This window comes from Clinocottus analis, unplaced genomic scaffold (genome assembly GCF_023055335.1).
Source record: "Clinocottus analis isolate CAN_PGR_092001 unplaced genomic scaffold, fCliAna1.0.p SCAF_16, whole genome shotgun sequence".
Taxonomy (NCBI): Eukaryota; Metazoa; Chordata; class Actinopteri; order Perciformes; family Cottidae; genus Clinocottus; species Clinocottus analis.
The window spans coordinates 11362804-11382707 of record NW_027175887.1 but is presented as its reverse complement, the minus strand read 5'-3'; the positions used below and the strand labels follow the sequence as shown (position 1 = coordinate 11382707).

Below are 19904 nucleotides of genomic sequence, written 5' to 3'. Positions count from 1 at the left end.
ACAATACATAACTAAAGTTCCTGTGGTACAGTATGACTGTGTGAGAAGGAAGCCACTTAAACACACCAGGCCACAACACCAGGCTATTTATTTGCATTTCTGCATATGCATGTGTGAGTTCATGAATCAGCTGCCTTTTCTCTTGAGCTTGATATGAATTCCAACAATCTATGTTCATCAAAGTGTGTCGGTGTAAGAGTGGGTGTGCTTTGGCCAGCATGGTTAATTTTGTCTCAAGAAACAAACTATTGTTCTGGGTACCAATATAATAGTCTATATCTGTCATCTGTCCTTGTGTCAGCCTTTCATAAATGCTGAATGAAATCCAAATATTCCGGGTTTGCTGCTGAACACTTGGCTCATCCTCAAGGACCCATCATGCCCCTCAGGAGCCCACTTAAAAAAAAAAAAACACTGAAGTTTATTGAGCACTTTGCGTGTAGTATACATACACATTGTTCTTCAGATCATATATCACAGAACAAAGCCAGCGGAGTGTTGCAGGTTGTGCCAACGCCCTCTGGCTGCGTGCAGTGGAGCTGCAGCCACAAAGGCTCTCAGTCCACATATCTTTCTCCCCGAAGCTCGCCTTTCATGTCACTAGTCCTACAGTACTTGTATGTGCAGACGCAGCCAACCTCTTCCTCGTGACGCAACCGAGGCTGAGCTCAGAGGGCTCCGATCATAATATTTAACACACCCACCGTGGATGAACACTTGGAAGGAAGACAAGGCGATGTGAATGGTGGGGGGGTGGGGGTGAGGGGGACAAATGACAACCCGGATCCCTACACCTGCCAGCCAGTCTCTGATTTGACTTCAACGAGGCTTTGCTTACAGCGGGAGCGGGACAGCAACCACGCATCTCAGCGGATCAGCTGTTTTTTTTTTTGTTGTTGTTTTTTTTAATGGAATTTACACTTCCTTCTTTAATTATCAATTCATCATGAATACAAGGAAGGCTGTGGACTACACCAATCTCTTCTGTTACTTTTTGTTCAGTCATGACACAATTGACATCTCACTCCGCGCTGGCAGCGACACAAGGAAGCAGCTTTGAGGAAGAATATCGGTGCTTTTAACAAGACCTCCTTCCTTCTTCCTGCTATTCTTCACCTTTTCTGAACGATTCATTGCGGGGTCCGTCCTCCTGACACGACATCCTGTTCAACAAGGCAATGAATGGAGAGCACTTCTTGAGCCGCTGCCAGTGAAGTGTCCAGAGCTCACAATGTGTCGGTCAGTCCACCTGTCTGGGAAGGAACAATTTGGACAATTGTAAAAAAAAAAAAAAAAGAAAGAAAAAAAGAAAAGATATACATATACAGTATATATGTATTAAAATAAGACTGAGCACATGATATAGTTCTTAAGGTGGCACGCATCATGTGTGCAATGATCACAGTACATCTTCAGCCTTTGTCATCGCATCACAGTCTTGGACATCAATGTCGTCGCTGTGAGGTGCGCTGCGCTTAGATCTTATTCGCCTGACTCTGCGTAAAGAAAAAGAAAGAAAAAAAACACACCCCGAATTATCAAGATGATATTGTTTCGTAAATTCAGAGTGTTGATAGTCATGGTGTTTTTGGTCGCGTGCACCATGCACATCATGATAGACTTGTTACCAAAACTAGAAAAGCGGGCGGCGGGAGCGGACGGCGGAGACGGCGGCTGTCAGTGCGCTCAGCACCCGGGCGAGGAGTCGCAGGGCTGGGGGAAGCAACGCGCCATGTCCGCGGCCGAAGCGGGCTGGCCTAACAAGCACACGCTGAGGATCCTGCAGGATTTCAGCAACGAGCCGAGCTCCAACCTCACATCGCATTCCCTGGAAAAGATCACGGCAGCCGGGGACAGAGCGGAGTCCTTCAGGCGGACGCGACCGTCAGCGGGGAAGGCGGAGGACCGCAAGCCGCTCATAGGAGGCGCGAGCGGGGGTCGGACAGTGCCTGCCCACGGTGCATCCCGCCTGTCGGCTCTGTTTGAGCATCCTTTCTACAAGGTTGACCTTCCTCCCCTCACAAACGATGACACTTTGTTCAACGTCAACACTGACATGAAGTTTTACCCCAGAGCAACCGGGAACCAAGCATGGTAGGCTGATGGAAATGTTTCAAACTTAGAGGGTTACAAGTGGGAGCTGAACAGATGCGTTAACCTATTTGGCTGTTGATAGGAGTGGGATGGAAGAAGGAAGGGCACCAGAAGTAGGTGATATTACATGTTTGCTCCGGAAAGAAACACAAGTAATGTGATATTTACATTGTAGTAGTTGAATTCAGTTAGATAGATAGATAGATATGTACTATATTAATACCCAAAGGGATTTTTTTACATTTTTCGTCAAAGTAGCGTTTCAGTTATCTCTTGTCCATGCAGGCATGCACATCATGAGACACTTGCCCATGCACTTATATCTGCATGTCTGTTTGTCTGTTTAATTGTCATTAAATCAACCATCAAAATGGTCCATACACGCGCCCGTTTTCTCTGCCTTCATGAGAATAGTCCATGGATGCATCTGCTGCCTCCACCCACCTATTATCATGCCATTTTACCTTCTCGTGCAATTTATAAGTTACAATCATGCTGGGTGTTCTATATACCTGTAATTTAGGCTGCACGTTAACCTCATAACAGTATACACATCCAGATGAGCATTGAAATGCTCTGTGCCAAAAGACTACCTTCAGCATGCATTAGTCTGATACAGTTAGTCTATATTAGGACTGCAACAAATACTGTAACCATCAATAACAAAGGCTAAAAATAATCTCAAAGGAATGAATCTGCTTGCACCACAGCTTCTTGTTAAACCTCCTCTCCTCTCCCTGTTTTCCAGGCACAACGAGGAGGGGAACGAAGAGGAGGAGGAGTTCTCTCCAACGGGAGAGGTGACCGCAGAGTCCTACCCCAACTGGTTACGCTTTCACATCGGCATCAACCGCTACGAGTTGTACTCCAGACACAGTCTGGCGCTGGAAGCCCTCCTGAAGGACCTGGTCACACAGAGGATCACCAGCGTGGGTGAGTTAGTCACCAAACTGTAAACTTTGAATGAGAACATGGGCTGGGTTACTAAATTAAAGGCCAGATGGGTAGAGAAGAAGCATCACACATGCCTGAAAAACATCACTACGGAACATCTTCTGGCAAACGTATTGGCAGGAAAAATGGAGAGAACATTAGTCTGAACGTGGAAACATTGCTTTCATTTTTATATAACCATCACTGATTTTACATCAGATTTAAATTCAAATTCGATGCAACATGGGGTGAACTTGCGCATCAATTCTGTTCTGTAAATAAAACAAAATATGTGCAAAGTGCAAAGATGCCAATAAGTATTTTTGGAAAAATGTTTGATCAGTGTCTGTTTTGTTTGCAAGAGACAGGTCTGCTACAAGTGAATGCTGTCGTTACTTTGTTGTAGTTTTTTTTTAACTTCTCATTATGCTGATACCATCTTGAACAAATCTTCGTGAAAGAGATCTCAGTGTGAACACGTTATCATCTTTGCGATCACAGCTTCATAAAAACTGGACAGTGAACACAAAAATATCCTCCACTGGGGCGCGTTGTCTTCTCTATCTCTTTGTGCATCAGCGTCATTGTATTTCTTATTGACGCTGTCTCCACTATCTCTTTGTTATGAGTCCCTTTGGCAGCTCACAATCATTCATCATTCATGCTACACATCTCAGCCCAAACGTAATAGTTTGTGTGGCGTTGGTCGCCTCTGTTTATAATAAAATAAACCATCAATCTGTGCCCAGACACACCTATAAAAACACACGTCTGTCTTCTGAAATGAAAACCTAGTGCAGTGTGTGTGCCTGAAAGTACGAATTACAGCTTTTGTGCTCCATAATTTAAGCACACCCGCGCCTCGTATCTGTCTCACTAAAAGTAGAAAACAGAGAAGTTTCTCTGTTCAGCATTTTCCCCGCAATAGTGCCTCCCACCTCTGTGTCTGTCCCTCTGCGGCCTTTTGTTCAGCCTCCAGCTGGACTCATAAATCATACGCACAGTGCCGTGAGGTGGCACAGGTGAGAGCAGGGTGGATTTATTACCATGGGATGGGAGGGCGATGTGTTGGTGGTGGGCGCGGCCCGGGGCTTTCTGAAAGACCGGAGAACATGAAGGTTTCGAAGAGACTACATCGATCGGTTTGTGGATGCTTGGAGAAACAGAGCAAGAGATGGATGGTTAGATCAACAGAGGCCCATACATCCTCACACAGATACCAAGACAGATGGCCTTTAGGAGAATCAAAAGAATCTCTTGTTGAAGTTTGCTGTTGTTCAAGTCACGTTTGATCGCATGTCAGCGCAGATTCACTCCGGAGAAACAATCAGCCGAGCGCTGCCAGGGTTTTTTTTTTTTTTTTTTTTTTTTACAGGGGATTAACTTTTGTAGTTTCCAATTAGAAACAAAATTTTATAAACGTCCAGCACAGAGTAGAGAATTGAGGTCATCTCCTCAAGGATTGTGGCTTATGGGTTCAAAGTCACAGTATTAAAACATCGTCCAGTTGTTTGCAATCTCTCAAAGGTTTAGGTTTGTTGTATAGCTGTACTAAGTTTAAAGATTACTCCGGGTCTCTATCCTTTTGACCTGGCTGCAGCAAATCGGGCACATGCGTCAGCATAATGGTCTTGGTCCATTCTTTGGCTTTAATTCCAATCTTTGTTTAATATCCATCCTCTGTTGTGAACAGGAGGCGTTCAACCCAGGTTACGTGGGTTTGACTTTGTGCATTAGTGGATGTAAAATACGGTAGCTTTGGAAAATGAGTCACAGTAAATGGGGAGGCTTGCCAGCCGTGAGTGAAACAAAGTGAGACAGACAGAGCATAGCAGAGACAATAGGAATAAAGGGATGACATATACAAACAAGGGAGCGGAAAAAGGAAATAAACGATATGAGAGAAACACCAAGAGAGTCAATAATCACAAAAGGCAGTTCTGTTTAGTGGGTAGAGTGCAGCCAGCTACTCAGCCAGCAAGCCATCCAGTAAGTTGGTCCACTACATGGGGCTTATGTTGATATTGGGGTTAGGCAGAAGCGCTGTGTTGTGTAATGTGCTCAAGTTAATGCGCTGTAATAAATGGGCAAATCCCCCGAAAGCCTGTCCATTATGACGGAAACACAAGGCATTTGGACAGGCCTGGCGGTGCCTTTGTTTGAGTGCGAGGCAGGCAAGAAGCTAAGGCTCCATTAGCCTCTGGGAGAAACTGTGGACATGACTGATAGTCAGAGACATGTGCTCAGGCTCATGTTTTGCTCCTGGAGATCAGTTTGGTGGAAGTAAGAGGAGAAATGGTCATGGAGAGTCTAACCTGCACAAGCATTTAATATGCACACCCACACCTACACACACACACACACACACACACATCTGTGTACAGACACACATCTGGTCATGAGCTGGTCTGTTATGTGCACACATGGATGGAAACACAGAGTTCATGTTTTATTTGATTCAGGAAATGAAGATTAAGCCAAGTTCTCAAACAAGAGGATTTTTCTACACATTAGCAGTACGCTGCTGAATTGTTGTACTTAATGTGCCAAAAATGACGGTACTTCTTTCCCTCGATTACTGTGCGTTTTCTGGCCAAGCGAGACTTGTTGTTCTAAAGACAGAGTCGCTATTACACTCCATCTGAAATTGTCCATCTCCAGTTTCATCAAACTCAGAACTAGCTGGAGTTGTCAGCAGATGCTTTTCACGCCACTTCTGCCTCTCAGTCACACCCACCTCCCAACTGCCACTTTGATTGTACAATGTCTGGCAAATTGGTCAGCAGATGTGATAGCTCTATTATGTAGTCATGCAAAATTGCATCCTCCAAATTGGCAAATAATGAAACAGCTGTGCATATGTGGAAGTGTATTTCAGTGTGTTTGGGTATGTGTGTGTGTGTGTGTGTTTGATTAAAATACTCATCTAACATCTCAATTGTTTTTCTCTCAGCCATGAAATCAGGAGGCACCCAGCTGAAGTTGATCATGACTTTCCAGAACTATGGACAAGCTCTGTTCAAGCCCATGAAGTAAGTAAAACAGATAGACTACATTTACACATTACTCACCACCAAACCATCTGGGTATCGCAGAGCTGGGTAGTTCCCATCTGAAAACAGTTTCTCTGCTTTAAAAGCACCTCTCAGATTTGATCAAATCTGCATTTCCCCCCTAAAATAACTAACAAACAGATCAAAAATCTGTTTGATACACTCGGTTTGATGCGCCCACTTGTAATGCATACGTTTCAAGAGGGCTACATGAAATCTCCTCTGAATAAGTGCCAAGCACTGCCGCTGCATGTTTCGGTGCGTTCGGATATACAGCTCTCCCCTCTGTGTGATCTTTTTTTTGGTCTGCTTTTTAATTAACATCAACAGGCTTATGTGTTAATTAAAATGAGCGTCGAGCCATCGTCAAGACATCTTTGGGGAGGCATATATGCTAGCAAAGGCGCTCGGCACATGAAAAAGAAATACCCTCCTTCTCAGCTGTCTGAGTTTTGCCCGATGAATTCCCATGCCGACGCAAATAAACAGCGTCCAGGCCAACTGGAAGTAATTGCGCAGGAGCCCGATGTGATTGCTATGAAACGCATAATGGGTTTCTACATGAGAGCCTCAGTGGAGAGTGTACGATCCTGGGAGAGGGACAAGGAGACAGACAGAGGGGGTGCCTGTATGAGTTTTTCTTGCAGAACTGGTGATTAATATTTGTGAGAGCTCAAAGTGTCACATCTTGACAACATGCGCAGGTATACTCTGTCGGGATTCTTTATTTCAAGTGAACCAAGTCCATTACCATGCCAGCCAAAGCCACACTAGTGGGAGGATAAGAAGTTCAGGCCTGTTAGGCCAACAGCAGCTTGGAAATGAATGATGAAACATTATATCTTTTACCTGTCAGGGCCTGATTTATGGAGAGGCTGCAACATTTTTCACAGTTTATGCACTTAATATTTGGTGTCCGTATCCCTTATTCAGCTCCTCTTTACGGGAATGTAGTGCAACTTTATAGCTCTCGTTATATGTACACATACACAGCAGCAGTGACCGTTTGGAGTCATTTTTTTCGTGTCCTAACTTTGGCATTTCATGTCATAGTCAATAAGCAGCTGAATCTTTATAGCATGAGGCATTATTACAAACTTGGCTGCAGAGAATGTATAGACCAAATGATGGCGAGCTGAGCATCTACTGTAGGGTGTATGTGTGCATAGCGTGTGCACAGTGTGTATTTTGATTTGAATAGATGTTTGCTTGGACGAGCCATGGGCCCATGCATGAGTCCTGTGATGTCAGGATAGGTTAAAGAAGGAGAGCGCTGTGGGGCGTGGTCACATGAGCCGATGCCCTCGGTATCATCCAGTATTCATAGTATCAGTTGTTGCCATGTTGCCACACTTTTCAATTTACATTTAGCAGATTGAAAGATTGAAGCCTCAAGTTCAGAGTTATGAGAATCAAGAAGAGTAAATTGTTTAATTGTTTGTGTTTAATAAAAAATGTATTTGATGTTGCTTAGCAGGTATTGGATACATAACACCTCTTGCAAATGAAGTGCTCGTTTCTTACACTAGATATAAGTCAAACTTATCTTAACTTATCTTTCTCCGTTGCTGTCAGGAAACTATTTTCATGGTAATTACATGTCAGTTTCTGAATTACATGCAACAGAATCCCGCAGCTCTTTATTTATCCTGTCATATTTTATTCAAACTTCTTGCTTTAATTGTCACAATCATCTGTCTCCAATGTTTACAGATATTTTACAAAAGTCCTTTGTGCGGAAATAGAAAAAAAAACATCTGCGAGAAATAGTGTCGAAATATAATCTTTGTTCTTCTTTTGTTAAAGCACATCATTAAGTTGTGTTGTTTCTATCCTGGCATTGTCCCACTTTTATTTTAGGATCTGCTGTGCATTCTGGGTACAGTAGTTCAGAGCCTTGCTGTGTTGCATTGTTTTTTCTTCACCTGTCCTATTGTGCAGCATCAAGTGGTGCTTCAAAGAGGCTTTGATGTTTCAGGCCTCCTTTGAGCTGAATGCAAATCTCTACACTGGCATGGACCAGGAGACTGCAGAAGCTGACAGCTTGCCAGACTCCTCCACACGATGTTTTCTCTGTGCAGCTCTGGGAAAAAAGTTTGTTGCTCGGTTTTATTTGTCTGACAAGCTCTCTGATCGTGTTTGGTGATTTAAAGTGTGTGCCCACAGTCGGCTAGACGATGCTTGTTTAGTTTTTCAAACTGCAATTTGGTAAAGTAATTTAGGTCATGACGACCTAAGAAATAAGTGTATCCTGTGATATTGGTGCCAGCTGAATGTTTCTGATTCTCCAAATAATTTGTATCGGACAATCACACAAGTACAAATGTAGTTCCTTCGATGCGGGTATTGTAAATCCTTTTTCAGGGGTAAATTCATGCAAAACTGCATGTCTTTGCAGTAATGCCTTGACTACAAATTCAATGAATTGTAGTCAGGTCACCATGAGATAATATCCAGCCAACAAATATGAATGCAAATTCTATGTGAACGAAAGATGGGGCTATCAGATGGCTGTGAATAGGGATGGAGAGGAATGAAGTGGCATGTGAAAAGAGAGAGGGCTGGTGTTGGAAGACAGATGACAGGCAGAGATAGACCAGAGGGCATGGGGAGCAGTTAACACTGCCAACCTGTGAAGGAACTGGGTCTTCCAGCTGGAGGCAGGTTACAGGCTGAGCGGAGACCCTCCATTGCCAGACCCCTGTGTCTGTATGGCTCAGGTCCCTGGTGCCCGATCCTACCCATCCCCTGCCAGGATCCTGGTTGTGGTGCGTATACAGAACCACAATGTTCATGTCATGCTAATTGGATTTGTCAGATAGAGGGTTGAGGGATTGAAGGCGGAAGTGTAAGCTGCAGATATGCAAAGAAAGAATACTTTCCTCCATCACATGTTGTTTGACAAGCTTGTCCCCCCCCCCCCCCCCCGCCTTCTCCTCCATTTGATTTTGTTGATAGTCTCACAGTTTCAAATGGTGTATGCATTGCAGGAATCGCAAAAATAACTTTGATCGTCCCTGTTTGTTGTGTGCATGCCCCAGTCGTGCCAAGAGCGGTTATATCAACGCACAGGGTTCGTTGCATGTAAATACATGTGCTAGAACATATATATATATATATATATATATATATATATATATATATATATATATATATATATATATATATATATATGACACACATGGCTGTCCTTGTGGGAAATCATGAGACATGCTCATCTGCATGAATGAGATCAGCTATGACAAGCTCTAGCGCTGGTAAAGCCAGTGGGGATGGATTCTTAGCTGCAACACCCAAGAGGCTGTAACGTTTTTATCATCTGCAGGCTGTTTCATAACCAAAAGTTCATTTGAGTGCCTTATCATATCTGCTGTGCCCCAGTTGGGTTATGACTGACATTCCTCCATGGATCCTTGCTGTTGATGGGAATTATATGAGGGCTGAAGCCATCTAGTGTTCTCTGGAGGTAGTCTCTCCTTGCTCCTGTTGTTGATTTTATCATGAAAGATTGATGATTTTAATAATGGTTTGCCTGCATTTGTGTAAAGCGCGAGAGGAAACAGAGCTGTTCATAAAGTGTTTTTGATGGCTTGTGGTTTTCATGGTAAGCTTGATACTGGAGAGTTCACCTGCTGCTTTAAAATTATTTCAGCTCTACTCTGAGTTCCCTCCGGATGTTTGAAAACCTCACTCTACCTGTAAGGCTGAGCCCAACAACCCTACGAAGGAAGCTCATTTCAAACGTTTGCATCGGTCAAGACCCAAAGCTAATGACCGTAGGTGAGAACGGAACATAGATGGGCTCAGCTCCCGCTTCAGCACAATGCCTGCAGTCCTGTTAATGCCACACCGAACAAGACCCTGAGATACTTAAACTCCCTGGCTTGTGGCATTGACTCACTCCTAACCCATAGGGTACAATCCACCATTTTTTAGAAGACAACCATGGTCTCAGACTTGGAGGTACTTACTCTCCAGTGTTGAAGGTCACGTTTTAAACGTCCCCATTGGCTGTGCCTTGAAAATCCTGTCCATGACAACCTCGACCACAATCGTTGACGAGAGACCACCCTGGCAGAGGCCAAAAGCCACTGGAAACATATCTGGTTTGTGTCATGTAAACGGACACAGCTCTCACTTTAGTTTAAAAAAAAGGGCCCAATGGCTCGTAGCAATGATCCCAATGCACTGTATTCCTACAGAACCCCCCACAAAACTGATAAGATTGTCTATAAAACACATGTAGACACATGATCCCTCTATTCACATTACTTTTCCTGGATCTGAGTTTCAACAATTAGTTGGATCCTCCTTTCCAGCACTCTGGAATAAACTTTCTTTCCAGAGTCTGAGCAGTATGAAACCAAGATAATTGGAGCACATTCCCTGATCTCCCTTTGTAAAAAATGAATGGACTCACCCCCCAGGTCTTCCACTCCACAGGCATTGATCCCAACCTCCATGCAAAACTGAAGAGGCATGTCAGCCAACACAGCCCAAAGATGCCCAGAGCCTTCAGCATCTCAGTAAACATTGAATCAACCCCTGGTGCCCCCTGCAACCTATATGGATGTAGTATCCAGCCCTCCTCCATACAGGAAGTGGTGGTCAGGTTTAGGAGTTCCTAAAAAGAGATCTTTCCAGCACTCAACAGTACCCCAGGTCCCGTTCCAAAGTTAGGAAAATAGTCTCACATTATGGGAAAAGCCATCACATGGAGGTTCAAAAGATTCATCCTGAACCAAAGATATCACGTGGGCATCTCATTTCAAGGATGAATATGGCCTGATTACATCATTATGCATGCACTTTAATGTAAATTTAAATATGCATGTATATCTATGGATACGCAGTATGCATTGCCCATACACACAAAATCCCCCTCTGAATTCATCATCATCCTCATGTCTTAACATCTTTTATTTTTATCTTAGACTTTTAAGACAACATTATTCCTCTTCTTTGGTAGTCACTTGTACGGCAATGTTTCCCTGAAGAGCACCCACAAGGGCCTTAACAATACCGCAGGCTCTCATAAGTTAGACACACTTTTGAGAGGTGCACTCTGAGCTCATCTTAGGGGGTGTGCACCAATGAAGCAATGAAACATGTTACTATAGACAGCTGCTCCCACAGCTGCGGCTCTCACACACACACACACACACAGATCAACACATACATTTACATGTTGCACACATGCTGCAAAGAGAGGTTAGCTGTGGGGATTAAGAAGTTCATGCACCCTCCATCACCCGAGGCTGGTAGGGGAAAATTGGGCGAGCAGTGAGCCAAGTCGCAGCTGTAACCGCTCATTCAAAACTGTGGGTATATTACACAGAAGGTGATGACCGCAGGCCCACACTTTGCCTGCACTCACAATAGAAAACTAGCTCATTCAGTCCTGACCGCTCACCATTTAACACTTCCCTAATGATTTCCACCCCGACGAGTCAAAGAGCCTTGAAGCAAATAAAGACACTTCAAATGTGATGAAACGTGAAATCTTTTCACTTTAACATCCTCGCCTTGTAGACCATGATGAAATTCTCTGACCTCAATCTTGCATATAATAAACAGCATAGTTGACAGCAAAACTATCTTTTCACGTGCCGAGGTTGCGTAAACCGTAGCTGTCGCCTCTTCTGGTTGAACGAACCACAGCAACGAGAGACTCCTCAGGTTGTCAATAGTTATGGCATCAAATGGTCCTCACGGCCTGTCAGCATTGAGTCACACGAGCACACGAGACCATTCAGCTATCACAAGGATGTATTTATTTCTAACGTGTCGTGCTGTTGGCTAAATAGAAAAACAAAAGAGAAAAAAAGCATCAGGAAAATCTTCAGTCTGCACTGTCTGACAGATGTAGACAGAGAAGCAGTTGCCTCAGCGTGTTGTACAACACTTCCCAACAAAACTGTAACGAAACAGTTTGAGTATGTTGACATCTGTGTTGGGGTTAGTCTTTACTTTCTCATGGTGATGTTGTGGATCTGAATCATGTTGATGTTATAAAACTGCTGTTGTTATTTGTTTTTGCAGTTCATTTATTTATTTCAAAAGGTTACATTGAAAATGCAATTAGTGCACAGTCAGAGCAAAAGCCTCATTATTTTTGTTTGACAGCTGACTGAAGAAATGGAGGACTTTTCTATCGGTCTTGATTAAATTCAGACTAAATCGTCTTAATTTGTATAAAAGTGTGGAATTACATCCATATTGTGTGAAGTACAGGAAGTAGTGTCTGCTTCATACTGTGGGTCAGGGTGTGGTGGATGGAAATGAATGGAGTTTGCATACATCACAAACTTGCAGTAACATTTGCCTTTTAAGCCCTAACCACAAAATGTCCTAAACTTAAAACCAAATGTCTCGCCTCACCGGAAACATACCTTGACCAGATTTTTCAAGATATCCACAATATTTCCCTGAGCGTATCCATAGTTATCTGTTTTACCTTTACCAGACTGGTATTTACTTTGAATAACAGTTCTTTGCTGCAGTAAAAGCAGTTTTTATTTTGCTCTTTTCCAAAATAACTTTCGCCTTCTGGTAAATAATGTCTGCTGTCAGATATTTTCTGCTGCTTCCCTCCCTTGCATTTTATTGTTTATATTTCTCACACACACACACACACACACACACACACACACACACACACACACACACACACACACACACACACACACAGAGAGTGAGAGTTTCGCGGTGTCAGGCGTTCACAACATCTGTTTCTCATGCAGCTTTGTACTCTCATCCAGGCAGCCGCAGAGGGCCGGACCCAAAGGCTCTTCTTTAGGCTTTGGGCACTCACAACTCCCTCTGCAGGTCTTTAAGATTAATTTGTTTTTTTAAGCGGCTCTGATGTGGCTGAGGACTGCTCATCTCGCTTCTCTTTCCCCCTTCCGTGCTCCCCTTTCATCCCCGTCCTGACCTCTCGCCACCTTCCTTCACTCTCGCAAAGAGCGATACTGTCGCACCGTCCATCGTCTCAGTGCGGCTTTCGACCACGTCTGCACTCTCGCACTGTGTTTCTTCTCCCTTCTGATTTATTCGACTTGTTCTGTTTCAGACTTGTTCCACGTTAACGACCCCAAGTAATGAAATTCTCGCTCTCTCTCAGCTCCACACTGACGTTTCTTCTGAAACGATGTGGGTTGTTTGCATGTGTTTGAACTTGAAGTGTTTATATTTGGTTAACCATGCATGTCTGTGACTGTGTGTGTGTGTGTGTGTGTGTGTTTGTGTCCAGTGTAGTAAGTGCGTGGGCGCTGTGATGCGTTCTTGTGAGCTGTGAGATGAGCCAGTTAATTAGTCCGATGCTTTAACAGTCGTGTAACCAGCTGGTTTGTCACATCTGTTTCGCCATCAGCGCAGACACTTGCATCAGTTGAGCATTTGCATTCGTGAAGACGTTTTAATAAAGCTCGGTGAAGTATTCATAAAGCCTCCTGCAAATGTTGCCTGCGTAGTGTTTTAATTGGAGTGCCACTCATTTTTGTGTGTTCTGCTTATTATCTTTAATTTCTCGTCATTAAAGTGTGCTTTTGGATCTTCTGCAGTCATTTCATATCATTCACATCTGTCATACAGTAATTACCACTGACTCATTTATATTCCGTCGGCTGTATGTTCTCCAAAGAAGTCACGTCTTTCCATGTTCCTCTTTCCGCCTGTGTGTCTCACTCTTGTCATTGTCGTCTATTCTTGATGCGAGAGGTCGGCATCCGGCACTGAACGTGCCCGTATCCTCAAATCTCAAATCTTTTTTGTCTTATTTTAGACTCCTGAGCCTTAAACTCCCCCCACACCCTCCCCGCTCTCACACACTTCACATAAAGACATCTCTCATGAATGTTTTACTAGGTCAGCTCCTGAGGAAGTAACGTTTTTTTTCTTCACGATCCCTCCCTTCCTCCCTTCTCTCCGTCCATCTCTCTCTCTCTCTCTCTGTCTCTCTCTCTCTCTCTCTCTCTCTCGCTCTCTCTCTCTCTCCACCTCCCGTTCGTGCTCCTTTTTGGACTTTGTTTGTTTGATTCGCTGAGGCGGTACTAATCCTCGGCTTGTCCCTCGCCTCGCTGCTCTGTATTTTTAGATTCCCCCCGTTTTCTCTCTCCGTCTAACAAGTGTTTATGCACTCACAGTGTAATGTGGCCATGCTGTGAGTACCCAAATCATAATGTGATTACAGGCCAGCTGAGTTGCTCGTGATGATACTAATTATGCGTGTGTGTGTGTGTGTGTGTGTGTGTGTGTGTGTGTGTGAGGTTCTGAGTTAATAGCAATGACCCCAATCATCAGCAATCATACCTCTGTGTCGCATCTTATTACAAGATATTGTGCCGCATCATGTCGTCTTCCATTCTTTTTTACAACCTGGGTTGTTTTTCTATAGTTCTGTTCATCGTTGCTTTTATTTATAATAATCTAGTTATGGACATGGAGTTCAATTGATTAAAGGAGAAATATGAGCAATTTAATCACACTTCTTTGGAAGCGGAAATGAAGGCAAATATTGAACTTGCCACCCTTTATTGTAGATTTGTAGATGGTTAAATGTTCGCCAGAATTGTGTATGCACATTGTATATTACAAATATTAAAGGAAGATTTTTTTGCGCGGTAACGTTCTGTGGTTTTGTTTTACAGTTGCTCAGCAACCTGCACAGATTTCAGGAAGTCCGACCCAGAAAAAAACCACAACATCTCATTTTTCCATGTCGGTTTATGTTCGTATTAAACAAAATATACGTAACATTTTTATCTGAGCACTTTAGATGTGCTGGTATGTAGTTTACGTTAACTTCGAACAGAGTCAAGCTAGGTGTTTCTCCTGTTTGGAGTCTTTATGCTAAGCTAACCAATGTTTTAACTCTCGCCAAGAGAGCAGATCAGCCTATTTCCCAAATGTCGAACTCTTCTTCCTGCCCATATTTTGGATAAGTAAAAGAAAAAGGAGAAAGGGTTTTAAAACACACATGTTTCCTTCCTTGTGATTGTCTTAAAACCAGTTTGATAGTCAGAATATCCATATATAATGTATGTATGTCTATTTTTTTCTTTTGCTTTGTGGTGAGGAATGGTGGTTGCTGATGTCGCGGTTTGGAACAGTCAAAACAGTCAATCAGCTCCATACAGTCGGCTGACAGCACAGATTTCTGATGACTTGATCAAGAAGTGTGTTCATACTTCAGACCAAAAGTGTTGCTTCTGCTATGTTAAACGCAGACCTGTGTACACATGTGTTTTTGTGCATTTGTGTCATGCCTGTGGCTGCGTGGTTGGGACCAGAGCGTGTGCGCTCCTCTGCGTTACGCCACATCCAAGTGAATCACATTCTTGCAGTTGAGCATGCCTGTCGTGGTTCCTGGATCTGTTTTTCTCACTGCTTTGTGTGGTTATGTTGCTCAGCCATCCAAACGTGTAATTACAGCCTAAAATACTGTTGGGGAGAAAGCTTCCCGCTAGGAATGTCGCTGCCGCAAATGTCTGGAATGCAAAAAATTAATTTCCCTCCAGGAGCTGAATTCTAGACATGTCAAACTACAATCTCTTTTTATGAGGCGAGGGAAGCAGGCCAAACCTTGACTTACGAGGGGGATGTTTTGTGTACCTTCGACAGGAGTTTTAAATTTACACAAAATGTCCCAGATCGTAAAAAAGAGTATTCAGGAATGCTGCATGTAAAAGGGAATATTCGAAAGATAATTGTCATCTAAGTGCTGTGGTGTACTCACTATCTGCAATTAAGACCTTGCATTTTTTTTACTAAGTTAGACAACAACTTGCTATGTTACATAACATCTTGCTAATGGCCCTGATGTTTTTAAATTTGTGTCTCCCTCAGAAGCTATAATGAGGATAATTATTTGGCCTCAGACAGACCAAAAGGGGATGATTATTCTTGTTTTCTTTGCAGCAGTCTGAAAATGACAGAGCACACATGCCTCGTTGTTACTTTGTCACTAAATCAACTGCTGCCCGTTAACAATGGGACCACACGCACTGCAGCGACCCCTCGGACGGAGCTCAGTCATTAGATAACAGCTTTTCCCAGGTAGATCTATCGCAGTCCACCTGGATGTCTCTCCAGGCCGAATGAATGAAACAACAGTTCTTGGACAGCGAGAAAAAGGGAGAGCATTGTGGCTCTGAAACTTGGGCCTATTGTAATAACATGCAGAGAGGTTAATATACCCATTGTGGGCCAGGCCCTTACATGTCTAAGCCTGTCCTTTGCAAGGTGGCAATTAGGCTATGTGCGACTCCCCTATCCCCCCTGGCAGAGGCCCATTGGAAGGGGGAGGAGAATACAATCATTGTCTACCAATTAAACCAGTAGAGGGTGCCTGGGTTTGCCCATTGTCAGGCCCAGGATGTGGGAGGGACTGCTGTCGCCAGGTCTGGTATTACCGGGCCACCCGATCCAGAGGGCTTGCCTGGGTCACCCCTTCCCTCCCACCCTATTTTTTTTTTTGCAGATCTGGGCAGCAGTGATGCAAACAGAAGAGCCTCTGTGTTGGAGGTGCAGGGAGACTCTCGTTCAGTGTTGCTGCTGCTGGGAAGATTGTTCGTAAAAGGAACCTCTGGGTTTCACGAATGTGTCAACTGGATGGTGGCACTGCGAGCGAAGCCTGGGGATCACCAAAAATGAGCGATCCTTACGCATTGGGATCCGCAAATGGCTTTACAAATTGTTACGGCTTTCCACCTCGCCCCTCTTTGTGAGGTATCCTGTGTACACATGGAGGACCAATGCACCCACTATTCATCATCATTACAAGATGATGAATAGGCACACGGTCTGCAGGGACAATAAAGGTCACATTACGCATGATACGCTGTATGACCAGTAATAGTAAAGAAAATATGTATTGCCTCTCAGATTCTTGTTTTTTCGAAATTTGAGCCAATATTCTTTGGCCTCTTCTCATTGTGAGCATCACTGAGTGAACGAGAATAAGAGCTGCAGTGTTTCTTTAGAGTGTTGTCTTTGATAGATACTGAAAGTGCATCAATTTGTCAGAAATGTATACGTGGTCGTAGTAAGCAGTCACCTCCTTATTCTTTTCACATATTAACTCTTAATACCCTCAAGTGCACTGGACTCGTTCCATCTTATTTATCAGGATAAATGGAACTCTTGGAACTGTTTTTCCAGCGGTTTCACCACTTCCTCCTTCACCGCCATCACCCACTCATGACCACAATGACATCTCTCAGCCACCACTTAGCCTCTGATAGATGGTTTCTATTTAGGAAACGGCATCTGACCGCAAACCACTGAGCACAACAAGACTGTTGACAGGCCTAAATAGAAAAGTTCAGCTGCGGGAGAAGCGAAGCACAAACATCCATGCCTTAATTTGGGGGCCTCGGCCGCAAAATAACTTTCTGGAAAAACTCTTTTGATTGCTTTCTTTGGTTGGAGGTATCGAAGTTTTTGAGCTTTATTTAAGTTTCACTCGGTGCCGTGGAATCCATTTTGGGACGGTGAGGAGAAGCAGCGTCGAAAATAACTGACAGCTTCCTAAGATTGAGCTGTTCCCTCTCTGAGCTGAATGTGGTGATGGATAAACTTCAGGAGCGGTTCGCGCTGAGCAGAACAGGTTGTCACGACTCCCCCAAAGCTTCTCAGGTAATTATTAAACACATTCATTAGGGAGCTAAAATCAAAAGACAGCATCACTAAATCAAATGGCATTCTGTCATCAGTCATGCGCTGTTGGAATTTGGCATTTCAACAAGACTCACATCGGACTAATTAGGGTAAAAGTCTTTAGAGATAATCAAAAGTAAATGACAGCCCCCGTGGATCTGCTGCTGTGTGCTTACAGAACTGTGTGTGGCCTTGCGTGTGTGTGTGTGTGTGTGTGTGTGTGTGTGTGTGTGTGTGTGTGTGTGTGTGTGTGTGTGTGTGTGCATGTTTGCATCCGACAGTCTTCATCTGCTTTTGTGGTTTGTCCACGTTAAAGTAATCACAGATGGGGAAGGGAGAGGCTGGCTAGCAGCCACTTTGCCCTTCAAGGAAAAGGAAATCAGAAGGAGGGAGGTGAGAAGAGGCAAAAGAAAGAGGGGGGAAATGATAGAGACGTGTTTGTAGGTATACATGGCCGGCTGGTTTATACCCAGGCAACCTTAAGGGGGCTCACACTGCCTGAAGAAGGGCAAAGAGAAGAGGGAAGATCATTTTGGGAGCAGTAAAGATGTCTGACAGCTGCAGCAGGTGATATTCACCATGGTTTTAAACAGTATGCCTTTTGGAGCGAGAGCGTGGGTTTGTGTGTGTATGGGTTTGTGTGTGTTTCGTATCTTTGGGTCAACATAATGGGATTGTCTTTCTCCCCCTAACAGATGGGAACAGATAAAAGATGTCCACAATGCTTACTCACAATCCAATTAACTTCTCTTGGCTCAAACCATACAGAAACCCTCCATGTCCTGGCTGAGAGTGGTGCATGTGTGTTGGCATGGTGGGTCTGGGAAATTAATGCTTCCTGGGCTTTAACATAATTTGCTGTAATTGCTGTTTGCTGTTCGGCAACTACTTAGCAATAATCAAATCAATCTTAATGGCTTGTACCATAGGCTAGCTTGGAGGATGGACCTGCGTGCAAAGCCGCTCGGTAAAGATTCTCAGTTTAGGGATGATTTATACAGTTTGGCAGGTATTCCAGCCTCCTCTTCCTCAGCACTCATTCTGGCCCGCTCATCTGCCAATTTCCACTCGGGGAGTCTGCTTTGAATTTTGTATGAAGAGGAGAACATGATTGTTTTTTTGCCCTGGTCACAGATTTGTTCGTATCCTTTTTTAACCTCAAATGTATTTTAGCACAAAGAGAAAACATGCAGCTGTCCGAAAAACAGAGCATTGCTTCAGCTTTGGCAGCATCCTCTTTAATTCATCAGATTGTTCCAGGTGACAGTCAAATGCTGAGAACAATCAAAAGGAACTGAGACTGAGAGCAGAAAGTGTAGCTGCTTTCAGTATCTTTTCCCAAATCCTCCTCAGTCTGAGCGGAGGGACTACGGTGTGCTATACCTGCAGTCTCTGCAGTTTACTGACACTCGGGCTGGGATTTGTTTTTTCCCTCCTCTCATCAGCTTCAGCTTACACATCAAGCTGAATACCAGTGCTTGTTACCCAGTCCCTGTGAGATGAAGACTCATGGTAATGCCCATTGATTTTGTGCGCGGGCAGAAAACAAAAACTCACACACCCATGCGGGGAAAGCTCCTAAAATCCCCGCTGATCCCGACAGACGGAGCGCTATCGAGTTTGTTTTCACTATGGAAGTGATGTCGGCCTTTGCAGACTTTTTGTTGATCTCACGTTGCATCTGTAAGAACAGAAATGTCAAGGTGGGAGCAGTCTTGGGCTTTTTCCCCACATTATGTAGTTTGGACCTTGTCCGTCCAAACCCCCCCCCGCCTCCTCACTCTCTCACGACTTCTGGAGCTGTGAGGGAGAGAAACAACTGGCAGAGGCTTTCTGGAGGAATTTCCTGCTGCAATAGATTATAGTACAGGGGCTGTGCTCTTCTGTGCGTGAGTATTAGTGGCATTGTGATTGCTCTTTGTAACACTCTTGGGTGGTTGGGTGTGAAATGTGTTCATAACAACGCACTGCCTCCTTGCATTCCTCGTAATCTCTACATACATACTGTTCATGGTGGATAACCTGTTGGGATGTTCAGTTTGCTCTTGCTGTCAAATTTGTGGTTGGCCTTAAATGAAATACTCTACTATCACTGTTACTAATACTGTACAAACTAAACAGGGAAGCTTCAGGAGATAATCACATTCTGTCAGCACGCAGCGCCAA

The 19904-nt window shown here is 43.9% G+C and overlaps 1 protein-coding gene across 1 annotated transcript in view; it reads left to right on the top strand.

Annotated features, from left to right (window-relative positions):
* Nucleotides 1–617: 617 nt before the first annotated feature.
* fam20ca (FAM20C golgi associated secretory pathway kinase a) overlaps nucleotides 618–19904 on the top strand; it is a 33155-nt gene continuing 13868 nt past the window's right edge. The window contains exons 1-3 of the mRNA XM_068579477.1: nucleotides 618–2094; nucleotides 2843–3027; nucleotides 5981–6059. Coding sequence (XP_068435578.1) covers nucleotides 1544–2094; nucleotides 2843–3027; nucleotides 5981–6059 — 815 coding nt within the window. The 5' untranslated portion in view covers nucleotides 618–1543. The remainder of the gene's footprint in view (nucleotides 2095–2842; nucleotides 3028–5980; nucleotides 6060–19904) is intronic.